This window comes from Acomys minous (assembly GCF_964271855.1).
Source record: "Acomys minous genome assembly, chromosome: 10".
In the NCBI taxonomy this organism is placed as follows: Eukaryota; Metazoa; Chordata; class Mammalia; order Rodentia; family Muridae; genus Acomys; species Acomys minous.
Genome location: NC_140491.1, coordinates 48,534,341 through 48,561,093, shown reverse-complemented (window position 1 = coordinate 48,561,093; position 26,753 = coordinate 48,534,341). Strand labels below are relative to the sequence as shown.

The 26,753-nt window shown below is 52.3% G+C and overlaps 1 protein-coding gene across 6 annotated transcripts in view; it reads right to left on the bottom strand.

The window, feature by feature from the left end:
• Positions 1-14,109: 14,109 nt before the first annotated feature.
• Positions 14,110-26,753, bottom strand: part of NF2 (NF2, moesin-ezrin-radixin like (MERLIN) tumor suppressor) — an 86,371-nt gene continuing 73,727 nt past the window's right edge. For 3 of the 6 annotated variants that reach the window (XM_084798716.1, XM_084798711.1, XM_084798714.1), the window contains one exon: positions 14,110-16,660. In XM_084798716.1, coding sequence (XP_084654842.1) covers positions 16,603-16,660 — 58 coding nt within the window. In that variant the 3' untranslated portion in view covers positions 14,110-16,602. The other 3 variants (XM_084798712.1, XM_084798713.1, XM_084798715.1) reach the window with 3 other exon arrangements.

The window sequence follows — 26,753 nt, the reverse complement described above, 5'->3', positions numbered from 1 at the left end:
ATACTAGCATTGTGGTCGGTTTTCATGCACACACATGTGCAGGGTGTGTGTAAGGAATTGTGGGGGTCCTGGATCCTAGCCCAGCCTCGTGGGACAGCCTTGTGGGAAATAGGAAGGGGACATTTCTTAGACTAAACTCATAAACAGCCTAAAACAGTACCTGGCACTCAGCAAGTATTTGCTGGGTTAACTGATGAAAAAAGAAGAAAGGGGGGGGGAAGGGAAGAGAGGCCAGAGAGGGTGTCCTTCTGTCTTCCCGGCCCCGCCCACTGGGCCCCTCACCTACTCCCTTAAACTCCCAGCTGCCCGAGGTTATTGCAGGGAAGAGTTGAAGTTGCCCACAAGGCCAGCAGCGCCTCTTTCCTCACCCTCTCACATTACTCTAGCAGCCTCACCTGACCCCACCTGCTCAGGACAGAATTCCTGGCACTCTCCTGCCCCGGGGCGGCCGGGGGGGGGGGCAGGGGGGGGCAGGGGCGGGGGTGTGTGTGTTCACTGTCATCTGCCGGAAATGCTTTCTTCTCAGGGTCCATTACAGCTCAGGCTCGCTCTTTCAAGTCTTAATTCAAACAGCACTTTCTTCTTCTTCTTCTTCTTCTTCTTCTTCTTCTTCTTCTTCTTCTTCTTCTTCTTCTCCTCCTCCTCCTCCTCCTCCTCCTCCTCCTCCTCCTCCTCCTCCTTCTCCTTCTTTTATGATTTTTTAAATTGTGTATGTTAGGCGTGTTGGGGTATGTGTACCACATGTGTACGGACGGGTGCCTGCGTGGGCCAGAAGACAACGACGGATCTCATGGATCCGAGTTCCAGGTGGCTGTGAGCTGGGCAGTGTGGTTACTGGCAGCCAGACTGGGGTGCTCGGAAGAGCAGGAAGTGTTCTTAATTGCTGAGCCACCTTTCCAGATCCGGAAGTCACCATTCAGATGGGTTTCTCTGGCTACCTTCGCTTTAAAACTAACCAACCAACAAAACAGACAGTAATTCTTCTGGTTCTCCTCCTGTGTCCATGTGACCCACAGCGTGTGACCCACAGCGTGTGACCCACAGTGGGCGTACCTTCTTGTTTGGTCTGGATTTTGTTCACTGCTGTCACGAGATTGTGGGACGAAGGACTGGAGGCTGCTCGTGGATGTACCCCTGAGTGAAGTCATCTTGTGGGGACTTGGATGCTGAGGGCTAGAGTCTGACACCGGGCAGGACACATAGATTGGCAAATTACTCGGGAGGTTAGGGTTGGGAGGCAAAAGATCCTGTCCCGCCAGATGGGGCAGATGCCACCTTCAGCCAAGTCACCCTGTGGGCTGCACCTGACTCTCCCCTCCCCCCCTCCCAAGTGGCTAACTCTGGATTTGGCCTTCGGGCCCCAGGATGGCCCCTCCTTGGCTGACACTAGACCATAGGTTGCAGGGAAGAACCACAGTGCCTGAACACCCCATGAGCCCAAGTGAGTAGCGCTGAACCCGGCAACATGCTGCCCACATGCCTGGTCTGGCTTCCTCAGCATGGCCAGGTGATGTACAACCCACTGCCCTGCCAGGAAGTGACAGCAGATGAATGGCAGTGCTGGGAGCAGGCTCAGAGCCAGGTGTGCGAGCAGTAAGAGGCAGGCACTCTGGCTCTGGAGAAACCATTCCCGGAACGAAAGAACGTCACCTCCCTGACCCAGGGCAAGATGGAAGACAGGGCCCGTCTTGGGCGTGGTGCCCATGTGCTAGCCTTTAATGTGGGGCAGCGCAGGGGGAGTCTTGGGCTCGCTTTCCTCATCTATAAAATGGCCAACAAGCAACCACAAGGGGATGACATGGACTGTCCAGTGAGAGACAGCCCCCAGACTCAGGGCTGCTGCAATTCAACACTGCAAGTCCTGGTCCTTCGAACCTTACTTCTTTTTCTCTATGTGAACCCTCCCCTTTACCCTCCCTTGGCCTTTGGAGACTCAGGCTTGGATAGCCCCTAGTACCTTCCCTCCCATCTTTCAAATGGGAAAACTTAGGAGGAGGATTTGGCAAGGTCAGGACCAGACCTTAGCAGACTCCTTGGGGTGGGTTTTGAAAGGAGCCCTCTCCCCACGTAGTCCCTGGATGGTAAGTGCCAGCTGCTTTTGCTGCCTGGCAGGGATAAGGGACAATCAGGGCAGCACTGGGTACAGGGAAGGGGGCTGGGGGCCAGTGCAGCTGCTATGACCGAGTCGGGATGCGCCAGACGCCTCTAGCTCTGTCTGCATCCAAGGAGACCAGGACACCAGGCGGACGGTGTGTCCTTGCAGGCAGGGCCTGGAGAGGGATGAGGAGGGGGGTCATTCTGGGAACCCAGGCTGCTTGCAGGGCCAGGCCGTGCTTCCTGCCATCTGCTCCTTTATCCTGCTCCCCAGAGGATTCTGGACACTATGTGGGGCCTCCATTAGCTGTGGACATGTGACACAGGTGTACACAGGTGGACCCACATGGTACAGACACGACTCTGTGGCTAGGATTGCATGCAAACATGCCTGTAGTCACTGGCTGTTTTGTGGGGGTGGGGGGTGTATGCATGAATGGTCTCACATCTGGATCCCAAGAACCCAGATGTTGGCAGACCAGGTTGCAGACCCATGTGGACATGCGTGCACCATTCACATCCAGATGGGTCATGTCTGTTGCACACATATACACATGAATACACACTCAACATGCATTAAGTGCTGTTCAAACAGCCCCAGGCAAGATGAAGAAAGCCAGTCCCACTGTCAGATGGGGAAACTGAGGGCCGAAGCCTGGCTCAGGTCACTGGGATCCTGCCTGGGAGTCTAGGGAAGTGAACCCTGCTCTGCCTTCCTCACAAGGTTAGAAACCCACGAGGGCTAGAAAAATGACTCATGTATAAAGAGCACTGGCTGCGTTTCCAGAGCACCCAGGTTCAATTCCCAGAACTCACGTGGTTTCACACATCTGTCTATAACACTAGTTCCGGGGGATCCGATGCCGTCGTCTGGCTTCCATGGGTAGCGGCAGACACCTGCTGCACAGACATACATGCCGGCACCATGGTGGGAGGCAGGGTTGTCCCTATAAATGGGCCCTGCCAGGAGGCTTTGGCATTAGAGTTGGCCAGTGTTGCTAGGGCAATCCCTTGCTTGAGTCCCCTGCTAGAGACCACCTTTGGCTACTTCAATGTCCCCTCTCCTGGCCCCTGTTTCCTCATTTGTGGAATGGAATCCTCATCCTTGCCAACTTCTTGTTGTGCAGGGGTCTTAAATACCACATCCTTGCTGGAGAGATGGCTCAGTGGTTAAGAGCGCCGCCTGCTCTTCCAGAGGTCCTGAGTTCAATTCCCAGCAACCACATGGTGGCTTATAACCATCTGTAATGAGATTTGATGCCCTCTTCTTCAGATAAAGCACTCATATGCAATAAATAAAATAAATAACTCTTTTTTAAAAAACCCAAAATACCACATTCTTAAACAAAACAAAACACATCCTTCCATAAGTCAGGGTTGGGGACCCAAGGTCACCTCAGGGACAAGGTGATGACCCTGAGCACCCTGGACTGCACTCTGCACAGGCTCTCCTGCTGGACTGACATCTGGGAGAGGAGAGGAGCCTGGGGCGGGGGATGAGGGGCTGAAGGGATGTGAGGCTGGGCGGCAGGCCTTCTGGTTCAGTTAGCGAAGGGATTTGTCATTTTAATGATGTGATATTTCTTGCCTGGCTCCTGTCAGTGGTGGCACGAGGGGGACAGCTGCCTCCACAAGTGAGAAGGTGCTGGACTGGTGGGGGCTGTCCTGATGCTTGCCCAAGCCTGCCCAGCCTGAGGTGGATGCGGCTGGAACTCAGGGGCTGGAGTGGGTAAGAGCTCTCACTTCAGGCCCGATTCTGCATGTTATTCTCTTTGTGACCTTGGTCGAGCCCTTCATCTCCAAGCCTGGCGCATCTCTAGGAGGATGGGACTGGTACCCAGGACCACTGTGGAGTCCAGTCTCATCCGGCCTCTCCTGACCCCGTCTCACCACCATGGCCTTGCATTTGTCACTCACTTCTAAGACTTTGTAAGAGCGGCCCATCTATCGGGTCTCCTGTCAAGTCAGAGGGAGCTTTCATAGACACCGTCTCTCTGTCCCCTGGCCAGTCACAGTGTGGGTGGTGACAGCCAGTGTTCCACTCAGTTAGACTTAGGACGGTGCTCCAGTCACACAGTCGGCCCTGGATAAGTACGGTTGCTGAATGATTGAATGGGCAGCCACAGATCTGCCTTCCTGATCCCCTAGGACAGCTTCGCGAGTGCAGGTGGCAGTGGCAGTGAGGGTGGCCTGGTGGGCGGCCTATCCATCAGCCTGGCACTGTGCCTGCCCAGATGGAGCTGAGCCCCTGGGGGGAGGGAGAGGAGAGAGCTTTCTCACCCACCCACGGTAGGTGGCAGGCTTGCGGGTGTGCCTATCCAACCCCTTGCGGGATCCTCATCCAGCATGTTGTCCCCAGGGCCTCTCTGAGGAGGTGAGCAGGCTGTGGCCTCAACGCAGGCTTCTTAGGGTGGGTCTCCAGATTTCAGCTCTGTGGTACAAAGGGGGAAACTGAGGCCTAGAAGAAGGCAACGGAAGTTTCAAATAAGGGCTTTAGGGTCAGACCAGCGAGCATTTGTATGACACTTGTTTGACCCTCAGGGGGGTCCCTGAGAACTGGGAGCCCATTCCCCTCTTTGGGGAGCAGCAGTTTTATGGAGATGAGCACTGTGCTTGGTCTATAGGTGGCGCTCAGGCTAGGTCCTGCTCCCAGGCTAAAGGAGGAAGAGGTGACTTCCAGTGGCAGGGCCAGCGGATCCAGACGGGACTAATTGTCTGGGCCACCAGGGGGAAGGAGTGTTTGATGGATGCTTTTCCTGCCAAGGGAGGCTAGGGGCAGGGTCAGTGAGGACCAGGCCCTGGGTGACCAGCTGGCCTGGGGGACATCCCACTGCAGCCTCTCTCCGCCCCCATGCCCACTTTCTGGGAAATTACTGTCTCTTCTTCATCCTTTTGATGAAGGAAAGGAGTCCTTTCTGAGGCATTGTTCCACATGTGCTGCACGGGTGACCCTCCAGCTGGAGATCTTCATCCCTGCTCCAACCCGTATCAGGCACCCCCATGTGTAGGACTCTGTGCTGGGTAAGGGGCCTCTGCAAGGAAGCACCGGGCCACTTGCTTGCCCTGGGCACTGGGGAGGTTACAGGTGGGTCTGAGCCTGGCAGCTGAAAGAGAGCATTAGGGAAAGGAGCCCTTTGGCGCCACCAGCTCCCTGGCAGTTATGGGCAGTGCTCTCGACACCAGGCACCATGCGTGCACCACGTGCAGGGGCATCATTTTGTTTACTCATCCGTGGCAGCCACTGATGGTTCTGGCTTGCAGCTGAGCAAACCGAAGCTCAAAGCGATGGCAGGACTTTGGGGGGACCCCGCAGCTGGAGAGGAGAGCAGCATTTGGCCTTACAACTTGTGTGCTTTTCTCACTGCCCGGGTGTACCAAGACCAGCCTCACCTCTTCAGCGACCCTGCTACTGGCGGTGTGGCAGACCTGGGACTGTCCCTCCAGAATCCGATGGACAGTGCAGGTCACCTTGGCCTTGTCCCAGCTGGCTGAGTCCTCCAGAGGATTGTTGGGGAACTCGGGGAAAGGACTCCTGTCCTGTGGGGTTAGAGTGGATTTCCTCTGAGGCTAAACACAGGATGAACCCAGGCATGGGAGGTGGTGGGGCTCAAGTCTCAGCTGTGAGAAGTCACAGGGCCCCGGGCCCGTTCCCTCCCCTGTCATACAAATGAGCAGAACGCACAGGGCCCTTCTGGGGCTTCCCATGATGCCTCAGGTGAGGACCTAAGCAGGCATTGCTTCATCTCAGTTGTCTGTGGTGTACACAGCATCCAGGCCTCTCTTGGGTTAAGGCCTGATAAAGAGTACAAATGCTGCTTGGAGGGGTGGTGCACGCCTTTAATCCCAGCACTCAGAAGGCAGAGGCAGGCAGATATCTGTGAGTTCGAGGCCAGCCTGGTCTATGTAACGAGTTCTAAGACAGCCAGGGCTGTATACTGACACCCTGTCTTAGTGCAGAGGCTGGCAGCAAGGTGACTCAGTGGGTAAAAGTGCTTGCCAAGCATGGTTGGTGACATGCATTTGATCCCTGGAACCCACATAAAGACAGAGTCAACTCCACAAAGTATATGGTGGCATGGGCAGCCCCCTCCATCACACATACACACTAATAATAGTGATGATGACAATAATAATAAATTAATTAATCAATTAATTAAAACATTGTAACACAAGGGTCTAGGTGTGTGCACATCTGTAACCTGACCACTTGAGAGGGAAGAACAAGAGGACCGCTGTGAGTCTGAGGCCAGCCTGGGCTACATATTGAGTTCTGGGCCAGCTAGGGCTACATACATAGAGACACCCTGTCTCAAATAAACAATGCCAAATGAATGATCTGAATCTGTAATCCCAGCATGGCGGAGACAGAGACAAGAGATCAGGGGTTCGAGGTCATCCTCCTGTCCACTGCAAGTTTGAGACCAGCCTGGAGTAGGTGAGATACTCCCTAAAAACGAAACTTTAAAAAAAAAATGCCAAGGGCAGCACAGGCCACTGTTGTCATTGCTGTAACACTTACTTCTCAAGCCTGACCAGACCAGGTGTTTAGGAGACACCGATCACATGAACACAAGGTCTGTGTTTGGATTCGGAGGCGGCTCGGGTGGTGACAGGATGGGCTGTGAGGACCTGCAGGCAGCCTTAAAAGGAGCTGTGCCGTCCAGCTAGTGGAGCAGACAGACTCTAATGAAGTGAGTTAGCTCCAGGCCACACTGATTTCACGTCTCGGTGGCCACTTCTCAGCTGGTAAATGTCACTGGCGAGCAGCAGACACGCCTGGCAGTGACCCAGCTGCGGATGAGGGTGAACCAATTGCCAGCGGGGCTGAGGATGCCTTGCGGGTGCTGATGCAAGGCCAGGGTCTCTGCTCCGTGGACTCTTGCCAATGTGCAGGATGCTGCATGCTCCAGGCTGTACCTGTCGCCAACGTGGGAATGCTTTTAACCGTTAGTCCCAATTCTGACCCCACAATTCAAACTCCAAGCTGGTTCTTGGCTGGCCACATTTGTCCCTTTTTTCACCTTGTGGAGGTTCCCAAAGGGGGCTCAGCTGCTCTGGACTTGAGTGGGAAGGAGAGCCTTGTGGAGCTCTCTGGGCCCATGCCCTCCCTGCCTTGCGCTGTCACCTTGGGTAACTAATCCAGGACAAGGAAACAGTGCATACCCACAGGCACCCGGAGGCAGGCGGGCCGCACTTCGTACTTTGTCACTGCAGCAGGCTTTGCCTCAGAACCAAGTGGCCCCAGGAAGAGCAGGCTCAGAAGTGAGTCTTGCCGGAGAGGGATATGAGGCTGAGAGGCCAAGTGGTTCTCCCCAGGCCATCCTCACGCTGTCCTTCCACCCAGTCCTACGCCAGGAAGTCTCAGATCAGCCTCCTGTCCCTTACCTCAGGGGACTGTGAAGAGGTGGGTGTTTGCTCTGAAGTCGGGATGTTGCCTCCCATGACTCATCGGCCTATCCTGGAGAAGGGAGGCTGCAGGGGTAAATACGACTCCCTGAAGAGTTGGAGGCACAAGATAAATGCAGTGGTGGTGCACGCCTGTAATGCCAGCACTCAGGGGGCAGAGGCAGGCGGATCTCTGTGAGTTCAAGGCCAGCCCGGTCTACAAAAAACGAGTCCAGGACATCCAGGGCTACACAGAAAACCGTTTTTAAAAAAACAAACAAGGGGATGGAGAGAGAGATGGCTCAGAGGTTAAGAGTACTATCTGTTCTTCCGAAGGTCCTGAGTTCAATTCCCAGCAACCACATGGTGGCTCACAACCACCTGTAATGAGATCCAGTGCCTTCTTGTGGTGGGCAGGCACGTGTGTGGGCAGAATACTGTATAAATAATAAGTCTTTTTTAAAAAGTAAGTAAATTAAAAAGCAAACAAAAAGCCCAAAAATAATAAATAAATAAATAGGGGAGGTAGTCACTCCCCACTGTACCTCCCTTTTATCTTCTTGAAACTCAGTCTCCAGGTCTAAAAACCTGAAAATTTCTAACTCATACCTACCCTAGACCCAACATTTCTTATGCACATGCCTGGGTTCCTCCCAGAGGGACCAGGGGCAGTGGCCTTGGGCCTCCTGGGAAAGCTGTGACTTCCACATGGAGATCTTAGGCCTAGGCCAGTGAGCACCATCCCTGAGTTAGTGGTAGGCAGCTCCTGCCTCCTGGCATCCCCCATGCCAACTCCCTTCCTTTCCCTTCTCAATTTGCTCCTTAAGGTCCTGGACCCCAAGTATGGGAGGGCTGGCGGCAGCAGGGCCTGCTGAATGCTGCTGGTAGGTCGCACCAGGATGCACCAGGACACACTCGGGTGTCTTCTCCACAGAGACACAGCTCCACTGGGGGATGCTCCCTGCCTCGTGTGCTTAGCATCCAGGGGCCTTCCTATGTGGAGCGGGGAACCCTGGAGTCCCCTGTCACTCTTCCCCTATCCACGGGACAAGAGGAGGGGAGGCGAGAAAAGCTGTATTAATAAAAGAATAGAATGCTGCAACTAACTCCGTGTTGGCGTGTGCAGCCCAGAATAGCAATGGGCTTTCTCAAGGCAAACAGAACTCCCCAGGTGTTAATGCAAATTCACTCGCTTAAGATGAAAGAGGGTTGTTTCCCCCTTCGCTGGTTAATATGAAGGACTTAATAGATTCAGCCTAGGGAACTGGGGATCTCAGCCTGGGAGCTGGAGGCCGGGAGGCTGGGAGGAGGGAGGAGGAGGGAGGGAACGGGCGTGGTCCCCTGTGGATTTCAAAGCTGAGCAACTGTCACAGCAGGCCAGGCTGCGGACTCAGCTCAAGCCACCCCCATCCTCTGTCCTGACAGGAGCCGGGACTTGAGAGGCAGAGTCCTGGGAAAGTCAGGAGTGGCTATGCCAACCTCTGCCTTGGGCCTCCATTAATGGGGGGCCTCTAAGGCCCCCTGCCTCAGCTGCACCAGTGTAGGGCTATGAGAGAGAATGGGGTGAGGTGGGTATTCTTTTGTTTGTTTGTTTGTTTTGTTTTTTGTTTTTTGAGACAGGGTTTCTCTGTGTTAGCCTTGGCTGTCCTGGACTTTGTAGACCAGGCTGGTCTTGAACTCACAGTGATTGCCCTGCCTCTGCCTCCTGAGTGCTGGGATTAAAGGTGTGTGTCAACATGCCTAGCCCGGGTATTCTTTTTCTGTTTTGTTTTTTGTTTTTGTTTTTTGAGACAGGGTTTCTCTGTGTAGACTTGGCTGTCCACTCTCTCTGTGGACCAGGCTGGCCTCGAACTCACAGAGGTCTTCCTGCCTCTGCCTCCCAAGTGCTGGGATTAGCCCGGCTATTCTTTTTTTTTTTTTTTTTTTGGTTTTTCGAGACAGGGTTTCTCTATGTAGCCTTGGCTGTCCTGGACTCACTTTGTAGACCAGGCTGGCCTCGAACTCACAGCGATCCGCCTGCCTCTGCCTCCCGAGTGCTGGGATTAAAGGCGTGCGCCACCACGCCCGGCTTAGCCCGGCTATTCTTAATACAGACCAGCCTAGTCTACAAAGTGAGTCCAGGACAGCCAAGGTTACACAGAGAAACCCTGTCTCAAAAACAAAAACACAAACAAACAAACAAAACAGTCCAAGCTGGTTGGGTCCTACTCCATCTCCCTCACTCTTTTAGTTTCCCAAATAGTGACACTCTGTTGAGGGAGCCTAGGAGAACCATTCTGTGCAATAGAAACTTAGGGGATCCCAGAGTTCTTGGAAACTTGACCTTGTACAGTCAAGGCTCAGGACCTCCAAGAGGAAGACTTACTGTAGTTACAGCAGAGAGCTGGAGGGACCAGAGCCCTGCCGCCTGCAGCAGCTGCCCACCGCCCTGCCCCCCCCCCCCCCCCCCCGCCTTTTCATGCAGGCTTCGCAGAGCACCACTCTCCATTGAAAACTCCTTACTCAGGACCTCTGGTGAGGAAAGGGTGGGGTGCCCCATGCGATGCTTAGCTCCCATAGGTGTCAGGAGCCCCAAGATGGGTGTCACCTGGACTCAGCTGGGGAGACAGAGACAAGCTGCGCTGACCCCGTGTTGGTTAGAATTTAACTCTAGTCTCGGGGTGAATGGCGCAGCAGGTACCTGTCACAAGCCGCCTCCGCAGTCTCTGCTTTTGTTTACTGACTTAATTCCTTCAGATCAAAGGCTGCCCCTTCCTCTCCAATGGGGGGAAGGGGCAGAATTACATTATTTATATTGGAAATGGGGAAGGCTCTGTGGGGACTATTTCTTTATGCCTGATAAGAGGAAATTAGGTCACTGCCACCTCTCTCTGGCGTCTGCTACATGATTCTTTCAACCTAGGTGCCTTGGACAGGGGTGAGGGCTCCATACGCAGAGCTAAGCTCGGTCCATCCAGAACCTCTTCTGTCCTGAATCTCCAGTAAATTATTGACCCAAGTGGAGAGCATTAACATCCTTCCTGGGCAGCCCCAAGCCAGGGCTATCTATCATCTTGTAGGCTCTGCAGCTGGCACTGGGCAAACATCGAGGACAAATAGGCCAGATGCAAGGTCATTAAAATCGGGGTGCAGGGGGTAGGGTGGGGCCCACATGGGGTAGGCCTGCTGCCTCTGGGCTGTGACTTCCTCTGGGTCTCCCTGGCTTTTTTCTCTGTTTCCTTCTGTCTCAGGCCTTCAGAAGGCATCAGAGAAAGCTGGCACCCTGGAGTGACCGCATGGCTAGGTCCTGTGCTTAGAACCTCTAGGCACCATTAATCTTCATAACCCTTGAAAAGTCCCATTGACAGCACCAAAAAAAAAAAAAAAAAAAAAAGTGAAACCACTTGCCTAGGTTGGCATGGCTAGGAAGTGGCTGAGCAGGTGTGGGACCCCAGGCTTGTTGGACTCAGAGTCAAGGAGTGCTTAAGGCCCCCTGCCAGGACAAGACTTGTCCCCAGAACCCCTGAGGCTGGTGATAAAAGGAGATTCCAGCTGGGCTGGGCTGGCAAATGCCTTTAATCCTCCAAGCACTCAGGAGCCAGAAGCAGGCGGATCCTCTTCAAGGCCAGTCTGGTCAACAGCGAGTTCCAGGAGAGCCATGGCTATACAGAAAACCCCAAAACTATTATCAATAATATCAATAATAAATAATAAATTAATAATAATAGTAATAATAAAACTTTTGTTTTGGAATACTTTGTTTTTGGGTTTTCAAGACAGGGTTTCCCTGTGTAGCCTTGGCTGTCCTGAACTCACTTTGTAGACCAGGCTGGCATCCAACTCACAGAGATCCACCTGCCTCTGCCTCCCTAAAGGCTGGGATCAAAGGTGTGCGCCTGGCTTTGTTTTAGAGTAGTTAACATTTTTTTATTACACATTTCTAGGGGATGGCATGCCCCTGCTGTGGTGCTTGGGTAGAAGGCAGGGAACAGCTAGTGGGACTTGGGTTTTCTCCTTCTACTACCTTGTGGGCCCTGAGATTGAATTTAAAAGCAAATGTCTTTGCCCACCGAGCCCTCTCGTGGCTCAGAGTACTTCTGTTTCCATCCTTAGTCTTCCTGAGGCCCCTGGAGGTATCACCGTCAACCACTTTTTGCAGAAGTGGTAGAGGACCCTGCCCTGGGCTAAAGGCTGTGCCATAGTTATGTAGAGCTGGTAAGCAAAGGCTGGGTCTCTTTCGGAGGCTCTCATCTTAAAGTTCCCAGGCGGCCCTGAAATCTACCCAGCAGCAGCAGGCCAGGTGCTATTCTGGGGTTACCACTCCAGTGAGAAATGGGTATCCAGTGGAAACAGGAGAGGAACAGCGGGGGTCCTCTCTGAGTCAGATGGAGACCTTGCTGTGCTGATAAACGGTCCCATAATTTGCTGGCACTGCCCTGCCACTATGCTCATAGCTAAAGGAGCTTTCTCTCTTCAGGGCTCAGACCGCAGCCTCGGGATCCTGCCATAATGCAGTAATGACAGGCTGCCAGGGAGCCCCACACAGCAGGGAGGGGCGGGGAGAACCCTGTCGCTGGAGAGGACGTCTGGGCTGTCTGCAGGGAGAGAGAGGTGAGGAGGCAGTGACTTTCTCTTCCCCAGAGTGCAAGGGATGGGATCAGACAAGGTTGTAGCAATTTTCTGCCGGTACCTTCTCCCCTTCCAGACTTGGGCTCCTGGCTCCATTACACGTGGGTGGCTCCTAATCTGATACCCCCCATGAAGGCTCCTGGGGCACACGGTCCTGGGACTCAGCTGCCAGGTGCTGCCTACTCAAGAAGTTCAAGGCAGAGGGGGACGGGCCAGCAGAGGGCCACAGTGACAGCAGTGGACATTAAGGCACTGGGATGCAAATGCCACAATGAAGTACTAAGGTCCTAAAGACTTCCTAGGGCAGAACTTAACCCTCTAAACTCAGCTCTCTCCTCCACTAGGGACAGGGAGGTGGGGCCAGCCCGGACTACACAGTGCTTCAAAACAATGCAAATACCAGGCAATACTCAGTTCCTGCTGTGCTTGACAGAGATGTTAGGCTGTCAGTGAGCACTATGGGCTTTTGGTGTCTTTTTAAAGTCAGGTGTAAATACTGACTTCAACAGCTTAAATTGCCCAGTTTATACACAGTGGTGTTTCCCTGTTTTGACTGTTCAGGAAATCAGGCCCCTTCTAGTTGTTAAAACTAGCAACTAAGCCGGGCGTGGTGGAGCACACCTGTAGTCCCAGCACTCGGGGGGGGGGGGGGGGGCAGAGGCAGGTGGATCGCTGAGTTCAAGGCCAGCCTGGTCTACAAAGTGAGTCCAGGACAGCCAAGGCTACACAGAGAAACCTTGTCTTGAAAAACAAAACAAAACAACAAAAGAAAACAAAAAACAAAAAGAAAAAAAAAGCAGCCCCCCCCCCCCAACAAACAAACTAGCAACTAGTTGCTACCTTGTACTCAAATTCATCTCCCACAATTGGAAGGCTGGGATATAGCTCTTCCCAGGCGTGGTGGGGTGGCACGCCTGAATGACTGCTAGCACCTCATAAACCAAGAGTGGTGGTGTTGCATAACTGTAGTCCCTGTGCTAGGGGGGTGGGGGGCATGAAACAGGAGGATCAGGAGTTTAAAGTCATCTCCAGCTGTGTAGTGAGACTGAAGACAGCTCATTATCTTAAAAAAAAAAATCTTTTGAAAAGTGACACACAGCTTTCATCCCAGCACTCAGGAGGCAGAGACAGAAGGATCTCTGTGAGTTTGAGGCCAGCCTGGTTTTACAGAGGGGGTTCCAGGAAAACCAGGGCTACACAGAGAAACCCCATCTCAACCCCACCCCCAAGCCTCAAAAGAGTGTGATCTAATCAGTTAAGAGCTCTATATTTTCAAAGCTAACAAAGCACTGCCCAAACTTTTGTAACTCCCCCCCCCCGCCAAGACAGGGTCTGTTTGTGTAACCTTGGCTGTCCTGGACTCACTCTGTAGACCAGGCTGGCCTCGAACTCATAGCGATCCGCCTGCCTCTGCCTCCTGAGTGCTGGGACTAAAGGCATGTGCCACCACTGTCCGGCCTTTTATAATTCTTAACATCATTCCAAAAGATATAAAATAGTATTTAACTCAGACCCTGGGGAAGTATGTATCCAGCCATGCATCATTGATGGGCAGATTCTGAACTGCATTGCTAGTGATATCACTGTCTCATAAACATCATCATGCACCCAGACTGCCAGTCACTAGGCCACACAGCCTTACGGAACCACTGTCCTGGATGTGACTTACTCAGTTTATTTGGAGACAGGCTGGCCTCAAACTTGAAATCTCCTTCCCTCAGCCTTCTGAGAGCTATATAGCTATATACCATGGAATATTTTAGTATTTTAATGCAGGATCCTGCCGCATTGCATGAATGTGGCTCAGAGGTTAAGAGCACTTGCTGTTCCAGAGGACCCAGTTTCAGTTCTCAGCAGCCACATGGCGACACACAGCCATCTCTAACTCCAGTTCCAGGGGATCCGATATCTTCTTCTGATCTCTGTGGGCAACAGGCGTGCACATACATACATGAATGCAAAATATACATAAAATGAAAATAAAGCTAAAAGAAAAAAAAAAGGAAGACACTAATGACAGACTACAGCAGCTTAGAATTTTTATTAAAACAATCACTTAAATTATAATCACCCCCCAGCCCACACAGAAGACAGCTTCATGTCCTGGCCCTGGCAGGAGTGACACAGGCCTCCCAGGAAGAGATGCTGGACAAGAGAACCGAGGAGTGGAAGCCCATGGCGCTGGCTTGGCCTCAAGGCATCTGGGAGAGGATGGGTCCTCGTGAAGGCTGCCTGCACCAGAGGCTTTGAGGCTCTGGCCCTGTTGGCAAGAACAGCCAGTTGCTGTTGCTGGTTGTCAGCCTCTGGGCTTCTTTGGAAGTGAGGGAGCAAGAGAATCCTGTCTAAAAGATGACCAAGCAGTAAAGTAGTGTTATATAAGCCCACGGGTGTGGTCTAGCGAGGCCTTGGCAGTGACCTCAGGTCACAGTGCTGCTGTGGCTGAGGAATGGCCTCAGTTGGGGTGTATGACCAGGCACCGGCCAACAGCAAGGCTTCAGTGTCCTGCACCGAGTGACTTACTGTTTCAGTGTCATGTACTCCTTACCCAAGGACCACTGAAGCTACAAGTGACATAGCTAGGGCTGTGGCCCCCTTCCCTTGGACTTGAGACACATCCGTCTTTGACTCTGATGTTGTCTACCAGAAAGCACTGAGCCACAGGCTCAAAGCGGCCATTACTCTGAACCTTCTTCTCCGGGGCTGGAGACATGGGGACCCCACCCTCTCTTTCCAGGGGAGCTGAAGTACTTCTGACAGAGTGGGCTTGGGCCCCACCTTCCAGGCAATGGGTACACCTGCCACTGCTCCCACACCAGGACTCCCACCCACGTGGTTTTGTAGCTGAGCATTTCCCAAATTTGAGTTACGAAGACTAGTTAAATTAAAAAACAGGGTCTGGGCCGGGCTTGGTGGCGCTCGCCTTTAATCCCACCACTCGGGAGGCAGAGGCAGGTAGATCACTGTTAGTTCAAGCCCAGCCTGATCTGGAGTCCAGGACAGCCAAGGCTACACAGAGAAACCCTGTCTCAAAAAACCTAAAAAAAAACAAAAACAAAAAACCAAGGCCTGGAATTTTTATAAACGGTGTCATGGTCCTGTGTCCCACAACCACTGTCGGACTAGGTTTACAGGAGAGGAAGAAAGTCTATCCTGGGAGAAAGTCAGGGGTGAGTTCCAGACCTGACAACACAGCTCAACCTCAGAGCCATGGCAGACTTGGCAAATGCTGGGGTGTCAAGTCCATAGGACTTTCCCTCAGCCTTAGGTTCTAGAGTCCTTATCCTAGGTGCCCAAAGAGGCTGGGGTGACACACTCAGGGGCAGATGCCTATGGCAAAGTGGCCTGATGGGCAGCTAGCCAGCGGGAACAAGGTAGCGTGCCTTAGCTTCTCAAAACCAAACTGTACTGTGGAGACACATCGCTCTCAGCCCCTCAACCCAGCTCTCTGCGGTTAATATACATCTCTTTGTGGGCGAGGCATTTCACCTGCTGTTAGGACCCAAAGGGCCCTGATTGGCCATAGCAGTGACTCCAGCTATGAAAAAGGTAGAGCCAACCGTGGAGTGTGTGAGTCATATAGTAGGCAACCCACAGGACCGCTGAGTGGATATCTATGCCAGGCACAGGAGAGGAGGGACAAAAGGGACACTGCTGGGCTCTCAGGGAAGACGGAACAATGAGGCCTAGGTACTGGAGAACCCAAGGAAGAGACTATGGTAGGATGGGCAGCAGGCCTCTTGAGTTCCATGTGCCGAATGGGAACCAATGGAGGCCCTGGTCACAGGTGGGTTCCCAGGTACTCATGGGAATGTGACCAGGAAGCCCTGGCCCAGCACAGGCAGGTGTCTGAGCCTGAAGGGAGTCACATGCACACTGTACCGTCAGGTCCCCGCACAGGCTCCACTAGCTTCCCAGCCCCTCGGCTAGGCACCAGTCTTTCACCACAGCTGCCCTGCCTGCTTCCTGCCAATCAGACAGACACACTGCCTCAGGGGAGCCTGTCTAACGACCCATCACTGCTGGCTCTGAGCTCAGCCAGCCCATGCTTCTGCACTGTGTCAGGTCCTTCCTGGGGAGCGGAGGCCCATCCCAGAACCCTAGCGGGGAGCAGGGAGCACAAGCACGGAAAATTTCAGGCAGCTCTCACACTGGACTCCTATAGCTGCCTTCCAAACCAGAGCCTGACACCACAGCACCTAGGATGCAGGAAGGACGGTGTCCCATGCACAACATCAGAGAGAGAGAGAAAGATAGATAGATAGATAGATAGAGAGAGAGAGAGAGAGAGAGAGAGAGAGAGAGAGAGAGAGAGAGAGAGAGAGAGAGCGCAGGCCAGGAGAACTAGAACACCTTGAGAGATCTCTACAGGGTCAGAGTTCAAAAAGAGCTGAAGGAGACTGGGCCCTCTACTCAGAGTTCCCAAACGAGCCGGCCCCCATTGATGGCTCCCATGCAGTCAGGCCCATCCTGTTGGTGTCAGGAGCAGCAGATGTGGCGGATCCTGAGTTGGCCGGGTCACCTGCTAGAGTTCCTCAAAGAAGGCCACTCGGGACTTGGCGCTCTGCAGAGTGAGCTGTAAGAAAGAAAAGAAGGACTGAAGGGAGCTGGGCCTCACAGCACAGCCCATCGTGCTGCAGGGAACGACCTCAGAGGCAGCTGGGAGCCACAGGTGTCGGTGGTCACACCCAAATAAGGGTCCAGATTCCTGCCGAGGATCAAGTGCAGAAGGACACGCTAGAAGGATGGCTGGGGGCAGATGCAGCTCAGCAGGAACCCTTCCCAGAGGTGGGCTAGCTGGTGAACTGTGTTTCTGCTGCCTCTGAAACGCTAGCTCCTGCCTTGTGCTCTGCAGTGCACCAGCTTCTCTGGGCTGAGGCCCTGGGTTGGCACTACCTCTCAGTTCTTAGACTGGGCCAGGTAGCATAGCCCCAGGCAAAGAGGGACTGTGTCATATGGAAGGTCTGTTCTCTTCTCAGGGTGACTCCAAAGCAGACCTGTCCATGGCCTGGAAGCTGAGAGGCAACAGACTCTCTTATGCATGTCAGGCCCACGCAGGACAAGGTGTCCTGAGCAGTGCCTGACATGTCACCCCAGCACCTCCCAGGAGGATACCACCCAAGAAGTTCCGGGCTGGGAAAATGGAGAAGAGGAAGAGAGGCAGGTCTGCCTCCCAGCCTCCCCAGACAGAAGCATCTGGCATAGGTACCTATTTCAAGCTGTTGCTGAGAGGGAGCCCTTGGGGCAAGACTCTGTGTTCTTGATGCAGCCCCAGGGCTTCCCAGAAAGGAGTCTGTCAGTAACTGCACACTGCCCTTCTTCATTGCCTAAAACGTTTACCTTAGTGCTTGGTTCTGAGTGGGAGAACAGGTTATGTTTATTGAGTGCATCGAATGAGATATGGGCCACAACTGTAACTAAGTGGGAGGGGAGACTCGAGGCTGCCTACTTCCATTCCAGCTATGTGGCCTCAGTAAACATCACTGATGTCTCTGCACCTCACTCCTCTGGAGGTAAGCTACGGGACAGGCTGCTCTGGTCCTTCGAAGAGTCTGCAGTACTCACCAAAGCTCTACAAAGGGCAGGAGAGGGTGACTGTGAACCCACTTCACCATCAAAAGACAGGCAGCATTAGTGTGCTCAAAACGAGACAGCTTGAGAGCCGACTCTTTAAATCCTGCCAAATCTTTTGGCCTTGAAGTTCCCGACTAACAAGCTGAATGCAAGGAGGCATCTGAGCTGTTTTCTTCAGCGGAACCAATTCCAGAAGCTCTATGGAAGCCCAGTTCTGCCAGGAATGGAGAGAGCTTTCCTTTGCTGAGGCAAACACCCTCCAGACGGGAACTGCATTTGGCTGGGTTTCTCCTGCAGTGCCAGCAGAGAGGGGCCAGTGGGAGTGTGCCCTGTGATAATGGGGACCAGGACAGTAAAGGAGATGGTGCCAGAGATCTAGGACAAAAATCTTCTCCGGGAAGGGTTTGAATCAAACGGTGTCCCCCACAATTCTGGGACAACCTCAGGAGGTTTCTTGGGATAAAGGAGCCTGCAGGCAGGAACAGGGTAAGCCACTTCCAGTGAAATGCAAGGACAGTGGGACCCAAAAACTTATATCGGGTGCCACAACCAGGCCACTTAAACCAAGTGTGACGCAGGGCAATGCAACACTTTCTCACAGGGAAGCACCCGGCTCGTGCTGAGGACCCATCAGCCTGTCCTACCTGTGGCATCAAACCCCTTCTAGGGGAAGCAGAGCAGAGCCCTCGTTAGGATAAAATTCAGGCAGAAGGGTCATGCACCGCGCCAGTCGCTAAGCCAGGACACACACTGCCCTGAGAGGCCTGGCTACTTCTCCAGGCAGGATGCCCAGGCGGTGGGGGCCGTTCAAAGTCCATAGTGTTGGCTCCAAGAATTCCTGGATCCACGACCCAAGCGTGCTGGCTGTCCCCTCAAGGTGCTTGGGGAGGGCTTTGGCAGCACCCGCCTCCAGGTACTCAAGCATGTACTCATTAGGATGCAAAGTTCTCTGGGAAGATGCTCCCACCAGAATCCCACCAGTGCTGCACTGCAGGGTACGATGACCTCTTCTCTCACCAGACGGGTCTGTCCTTAGTGCAGGGGAAAGCACAAGCTAAGCACAGCCGGAAGTGCAACATCATGCAGGACAGTGGCATTTCAGGGGCCCAAAGGCTGATAAATCCACTGTATAGAGTAGCTCAGGGCCTCTTGTGGACACTGCTCAGCTCAAAGGGAGGCTTGACCAATACTACCCCCCACCTTCTACCCTTACCACACAGCTCCTGGCACTTCTGATTCCACCAGGAAATCGAAAGTCTGAGGAATGTAAACCGTGTGCTCACTTCCCACTGCTGGAGTGCTTCCAGGGGCCACCTCTGCCTGCTCCCTCAGCAGCATCCTTTATCTTAAGACATCAAATGCCTCCTGGCAGGACCGGAGGGCAGAGCTCATGCGGGAGGGAGGCAGGCAGTGCGTGACTCAAGGGTATTCGGGGAGCCCTGTGAAGGAGGCATTCTAGAGAACAAGAAGCCCTTGTGCTGGGGCACTGCCACCTGTTTCTGCCGACTGTGCTCCTGGCTAGGCACTCCATGGGCAAGCTAACCCGTGGGGTCCACTGCCACCTGCTGTCCCAACACAGGCAAGGCTCCCCCTAGAAGGCTGGTTACCTCAGTCACAACTACAAGCAGGAGGTGCTCATGAAAGAAAAGGCTCAGAGAAAGCGGAGCACTGTGAGCCTTCATAATGCCAGCGACAAGCTTCCTGGGCTTCCTACGACACTCTCACATCCAAACGTTAGAGAGCCCACTGCAACACTTGGGATGTCTTGTTGCCTAGTGATAGGACTGCTCTATGTACAGCACAGCAACACTTCTGCTTGTAAGATCCAGAGTACCATGGAGACAGTTCCACTAAGATTCCAGCCTCAGCCAGGTGTAGTGGTGCAGACTTGGGAGACGGAGGCAGGCAGACCTCTGACTTTGAGGCCAGCCTGGTCTACAGAACGAGTTCCAGGAGAGCCAGGGCTACACAGAGAAACCCAGTGTCAAAAAACCAACAAAACGACCAAACAAAGATTCCAGCCTCATTTCCTTTCACAGGAGCCTATGTCACTGAGTTGGGACTTGAAGCCACCAGCAGAATCCCAGCCATCGTGTTCGTGTGCAGCCTTTGGTGGTGGAGGTGCATCCTTTGGGTGTGGTACAGGTTCTCTCATACCACTAAGATTCCCGGGACTGTCGGGGCAAGGAGAGCCCTATATCTCATCAGGCCGTGGGTATGCCTGAGTCTGGCGTCCCTCCCTGAATCTTTCTGTGAACAAGCTGGCTGAGCTCCTGCTGACCAGGGACCACTCTGCTATGCACAGTCCTTCCAAACTCATGCTGGACGCAGACAAGGTCAGCCATAGGCATCTGGACAGTCGGGCCTTGCTCCTTGGGAAGCCAGTGTGCTCTCGCCAGCTCTTTAGAGATGCCTAGACCACGCAGCCTCCGCTCCAGCACCAGGCCGCCCTGCTGCCCTCTTCCAGCTGTCTCCTCACATCTCATTACAATCAGCCCTGAGAATAATACAGGAGGAATGAACTTCTCTCTTGGCTGAACCGGCTGTTCGAGTCTGTCACTAATCCAATTCCAATTTGAAGAGACCAACTTCCTTTTCTTTCTCTGTGGCGGATCTATATGGCTTTGTATCACACGGGGCGGCTCATCTTTCTTCTCACCTCAGCACATAAAGACAGGCCCTGGAAGAGCTGCTGCCTTTGCTCCTACCCACAAATGACCAGGCTGTGGAAAGGGAGGACTAAGAGCCGCTTAGCAAAGGGAAGCCCCTTCTGCTCCCCAAATTATGTGTTAAGTGACAAAAACGGACAAATCACCAAATCTAAGTAAGTTTGTATTTGGGAGATACACCTGTCTCCCTCAGAAGACAAGAGTGAGGCTGGAGAGGTGGCTCAGTGATTGACTGCTCTTCCAGAGGTCCTGAGTTCAATTCCCAGCAACCACATGGTGGCTCACAACCATCTATAGTGTGATCTGATGCCCTCTTCTAGCCTGCAGGTGTATATGCACGCAGAGCACTGTGTACATAATAATAAATAAATTAAAAAAAAAAGATTGGCCAGATATGCTGATGCTAACATTTAAATACCAGCACTAGAGAAGCAGAGTCAGTGCCATGTCTGAGTCTGAGGCCTCCCTGGATTGTACGGTGAGTTCCGGCCAGCCAAGCGACAGAGACCCAGCGTTAAACAAAACAACAATGACAACAACAAAAGACTGGCTTTTCCCACCTTCAAAAAGGACCCATTACCCAGCTGGTTTCTTGTCATCTCTTAGCTGTCCCCTGATCGCTGTATGACATTGACTCCATCAAGATGGTCCTGAGAAACAGCTCCAGGGCTGGCAGGCAGGCCTGGAAGGTACCTGTGACCAGTGTGGTCATCTGATGGCCTAAGAAAGACTAACAACTAGGTTCTTCCAACTTTGATCCCGAGAGCGCCCCCTGCTGGAAATCCACCGTGAGACGCCAGACTGCCAACTGCCCATCTTGCCTCCGAAAACCCTTTTGGGGGGACCATTTCCTAGAGTGACAGGTGGGTAACTAAATGTATTCCAGTGTGAAGCTTGCAGCAGCAAGGCTGCTTGATTAAGAATGAATTACACTTTCATCAGCAGAGAAAGAAAATTGATTCACAAGGCTGCATTGTGACAATCTTGTCCTAACGCAAAAGGTAGTGGAGAGGCAGGGAGGACAGAGCCACTGTGGCTACCAGTGGGAGAAAGGAAGTGCTACAATTAAGCCAAGAGAACAAAGCTAATCAGGGCACCAGCACTCCTTAGACTGGTGTCTGGGGGCCTCACCTCAATCCACTTCTCCCCAGGGAGGAGAGGAAGGTGGGAGGGGGATGTCTAATTCATTTTAAATAATAAGACCCACAGTGCCGAACCCATTTTAGATACTAACCTAATAACTCCCAGTGCTGAGACTCAGCTCGTCCCATAAAGATGCGGAGGAATTGAAATGCAAGCCCTAAAATCATGTTACACTTCCTCTCCGCCACTACATATTGAAAATGAAGGAGCGGGGGAGGGCGGAGATAGAAAAGGACATGCAGATTCTCTGGCGTGAGGATCCACAGGGAACAAGCAGACTGGAGCAGAAAGGTGACAGCCAGAGCCAGCAGCAGCAAATTCAACATGATCTTTGTTTGGGGTGTGATAAACATCCCCTTCCTAAGCTGGAGCCAAGGTGGACAGTGCTGACAAAGGGAGGCCACCACTACAGACTGGGTACATTAAGCTTTTCTCGAGTCTTGCTAGGGACAGCTTGCACCCAAACACCATCCTCTTGATGTGTCCATCGAGAGAGTCATCCACAGAGGTGGAGTGAGAGGCCACATCCAGCCCTTTCCGGAGGGATCTGCCCAGGAAATCCCTGGGGAGTATGCTCTGTATTAATCCTTAGGGGCCCTAAAGCAAGCAGCAGCAATGTGCCTGGAAATGACTGCCTGTGTCTCTGCGCCCTGTGATGCCGGAAGGGACTACTGCTACTCTGTTCTTCCACCTGACAAACAAACTCATCGGTCTGATTCACCTCACTTGGCAGGTGGACGCTAAATGCAATCTACCAAGCACTCTGTGCAAGAGCCTTAAGAAAGAGGTCCAGATACACTGGTGCCACTTTTAAATTGCCAATCTCCAAAGAGAAATCACGGCAAGGCTCGTAAGAAGAGAACCCGCAGCCTGCAGAGTGAGTTTGCATCCCAGCCTTTCCCCTCCCACTGTTGCAGCAACAAATCAGGTGCCCTGGGAGCGCTGTGCGCTGAAACCAACGTCTCTTCAGAGCCAAGGGGCCAAATGGAATGTTTTACTGCATCAAATAAGGCCCCATAATGGCCACAGGCACTTTCAAGTAGTCATAAAACATTGAGGCCACAGGCAGGGTTTGTAGGCTCAACACTCCCCAAAGCAAACTCCTTTACAGGGTAAAGCTTCCCGACCAAACCCAGGATTAGGCTGCAGTCTTAGAAAGAGGCTTGCTGACTCTTCTATCTGAACCTACCAGAAATAAGCAAGAAACCTGTAGCCCTCAGTAGCCACAGGACCCTTGCAAACTCTTATGTTAGGAATGGCTTTTGGGAGTGACCCTACAGGTGACAAGCAAGAAAAGCACCCCCTCTTTAAATCTTACTTTTCACATGAGTGTTTTGCCTTTATATGTGTCTATGTACCATATGCATGCCTGGTACCCAAGGAGGTTGAAGAGGATGCCAGATCCTCTGGAACTGGGAGTACAGATGGTTTTAAGTTACCTAGTGGGTGTTGGGAACCAAACCTGGGTTCTCTGAAACAGCAATCAGTGATGCTGAGCCATCACTCCAGCCTAAAGAAATGTTCTTTTAAGATCAGCTTTCAAGCCGGGAGTGGTGGCTCACACCTTTAATCCCAGCACTCAGGAGGCAGAGGCAGGTGAATCTCTGAGTTTGAAGCCAGCCTGGTCCACAAAGCAAGTCCAGGACAGTAAGGGCTATGTAGAAAAACAGTGTCCCAAAATACAAACAAGCCTGGTGTGGTGGATCTCTGTGAGTTCGAGGCCATCCTAGTCTACAAAATGAGTCCAGGACAGCCAGAGCTCTGTTACAAAGAGAAACCCTGTCTGAAAAACCAAAACCAAACCCAAATAGACCAGCACTTAAGGACTTGTGTGTGCTTCCATGGAGTGTGGGAGCTGAGAAAAGTTCCTGGTGCAATGCAGTTTCTTTTGGGTTTTCTGTGCTCACATCTAGCCTTGCTGCTGCTCCCACCCCACTTGTCTCTTCTCTGAATGCAGTAAAGGAAGGTTCTGGAGTCTGAGGAGCCAGTATGCTGGCTTTTGTATCAGGGCTGAAGGTGTTCTACCATATAACACCAGCAGGCCCATGGGTTTACAGTGAAGGCCTATGAACTGGGCATTACACTTCTCAGCAGCCATCTCTGAGGCTGGCTGTGTACAGCAGAGGTAACCAGGGAGGCCCTGGCTGCTTGCTCTAACTGTGGGAGATGCCTTTCACGCATACTCAATTTCTCCCTGAGATTTATCACTTCTCCAGGTGCCTGAGGTGCTGTACTCCATTTCCCAAGCGCTGAATCTCCAAGGAGACTCTGCAGAAATTGAAGATGACATTAGACTTTCTGTCTTCCTGATCCAGGAGAGGCAGCTGGGTTTCCCACAAACGCCAAAGCTCTGCTTTTCCTGCTCCTCCACAGTGGGAAACGAGATTTGACAACAACGGGCTAAACCATCTCCAAATGAAGTAAGCTTTCTCAGCTCCGCGACGCCCGGAAGTTCTCAGCTGTCAATTTCCTGTGACATCCTGCACTCCGCTGGAGGTTAGAGGCATGAAACTGATGACCTGCTCACTGGCTCTTGGATCAACTCCAATACAGTTCCTCAGAGCGGGCTGGAGAGATGGCGGCTCAGCAGTGAGGAGTGCTGACTACTCTTCTAGAGGCCTGGGGCTCAGTTCCCAGCGCTCAAATGGCCGCTTACAACTGTCTGTAACTCCAGTTCCGGGGCATCTGATGCCTCACACAGACATACATGAAGCCAAAACACCAATGCACATAAAATAAAAATAAATACATCATTTAATAATCTTGAAAGGACAACAGAATGGTCCTGAAGGGTACTTGCTCCAAGATGTTTTCATCTCTAGAATATGGTGGCCGAGCTAACTCACACCTGGCTACCATTGTCATCAGTACCGTGACTCTGAAGCCCAAAAACTCAGGCCTAAGGTGCCCCGTGTGCCCACTCAGGTATCAGGAACATGTGTCATTCCTTCTGAGATTGAAATGAATCCTGGTTCCCCAGGGTGGCTTGCTGTCTCAGATGCAAATGCTGTACCAGTTGGAAATACCACATCAAAAGTAGAAAATATAGGGACATAAGATCAGCAGGAAGAGAAAGAAACCATAACCTTGAAGGTCCAAAGCAAAGTGGAGGAGCAGCCATAAAAGCTAATTTTGGTTCTCCAAGTTTTTCACCTCCATCACATGTCAATCGACACACCTGAGGCTCTCCTCCAGTTGTAGGCTTAAAAGTGGCAGTGTAACCCACAATTCCTTCCTCCTCCCTGATGGCTGGGTCACAAACAGATGTTCCTTTTCATCTAGTTAAACCCTCACTGTGCACTAAGTGCCATGAGACATTCCACATTTAACCTCATAGCAACCCTGGGGATCAGATGATGACAGTGATTTGAGACAGGGTCTCGCTGTGTAGACCAGCTAGCCTCACAGAGATCTGCCTGCCTGGGATAAAAGGTGTGTGACTATGCCTGGCAGAAGATTATTTTTATGACATCTGTGCAGTGCTCTTCCCGGTCCCTTTTCTTTGAGACAATGGCTTGCCTTGTTATTGAAGCTGTCCTTGAACTTATGACTCCCCTGCCTCAGCCTTCTAAGAAGCTGGTTTATAAGGGTAAGCCAGTGCCAGGCTTCACTTAACGCTGACAGACAAGGATTCTCATAGTCCACTCCCTGCCTCTCTGTTTCTTGACACAGGGTTTCTCTTTGTACCCTGGAAACTTGAAACTTGCTGGGATTAAAGGTATGCACCACCATACCCAGCTAAGGATTCTGTCTCTTAAGAAAGAAAGAAAAAAAAAATTGGGGGCACTGAGTAAGGCAAATCAGGATTTTCTGCTTGCCTAGTGCTAACTAGAGTTCATGAACCACCACAGACCCACTTGGGTGCCCTCGTGCCACGGTGTTACCACTTGCAGAGTTCTGCCTGCCCGTGTGTTCCAATGCCCTGCTCAGAGCACACACTGCATGGTGTCAGGGTAAAAGTATCAGAGTGGGCATGAAGCTGAAAAACAGAAGCTCACTCACTCACTCAGGCTCAAAGGACACTCAAAATCAGTGTTTCTGCCATGGGTTCTTGGGACCTCAGTAAGCTCTCATTTGCCTGAGAAAGGATCTACTGTGGCTTTAGAGGCTAACCTCCTTTGCTGGGACAATGAACAAGTAGTTTTCGGGGCAGAAGGTTCAGGCTTTTTTCTACTTGACTATAGTAAGAATGCTAAAAGATTCAGTCTACACTCCTGTCAAGAGTGTCAGCGGCCCACTGGCATGGGTATGGCTGGGGATCAGGCAGTAACAGAGGTGGGGTGACATTTTAATTCTGGGCAAAATAAATTTCTTCTACTGCCTAGGCACGTTAAGAGAATAATCTGCAATGCTTTAATTAACTGACTCATCACAAAGGCTGCTTGCTCATCTCCTGGGTGTCTGCAATGGGACTTTTGCAGACGAGATTGTCCACGCACAGCTCCTTCCATGCTGTAGGGGGCAGAAGCCACAGTGGCCTTTAGGGCAGCCACGGGACAGCCAGCTCACTGCAACTGGCTTAAAGATGCACCAGTACTCTGTGTTTGCTGCCCTAGGAAAGAGAAGGGGTGTGCAGAGAACGGGAAGCTTAAGGGAAGATGAGGACCGTGACCCGCGCCACAAGCCACCAGCTGTGCTAAGTCTGCAGAGCGCACCACAGGGTAGGAGTGATCTTGTACAGGAGACACCAGTCTTAAAGGCATCACAATTGACCGCATTCCCATGCTAGAGTTATCTATCAAGGAGAACACCACCAAGAAGACACAGGACTTAGAGACAGGTCTGACTGGAAAGGAAGCCATGGCCTTCCCCAACCCAACGGTGACATACGATAGAGGAAGCAACCGGTCCTGCAGCCCCATGACATGCTCCTCAGAATGAGGCAGTCTTCTGAGCTCTGGAGGCTGGTCTCGGCCCCCCCAGGGTGGACACCTGCTCTCACCCTCAAAGCATGCTATGGGCCAGGCCCAGGGCTTCACCTGCCCTCGGGAGGGCGCTGTGTGGCCCAAGGACAGAGACAGGCAAGCTCATGCATGGGTTAGTATCACAGACGGCAGGACCATCACCACAGACAGAATACCTGGGAATAACCTACTTTGAGGACTCAAATGCAGATAGGTCTTCTGCCTTGGGCTTGAGGCTAAACCAGCAAAATAAAATGAAAAAAACAAAGACATACCCTGTGAAATCAAAAGGCCACATGTGCCATTTGCAAAATGCTCAGTAATAGAGACAAGTGACTTCATACACTTTCACGGCTTGAACACTGGCTTCTCTGGTTTC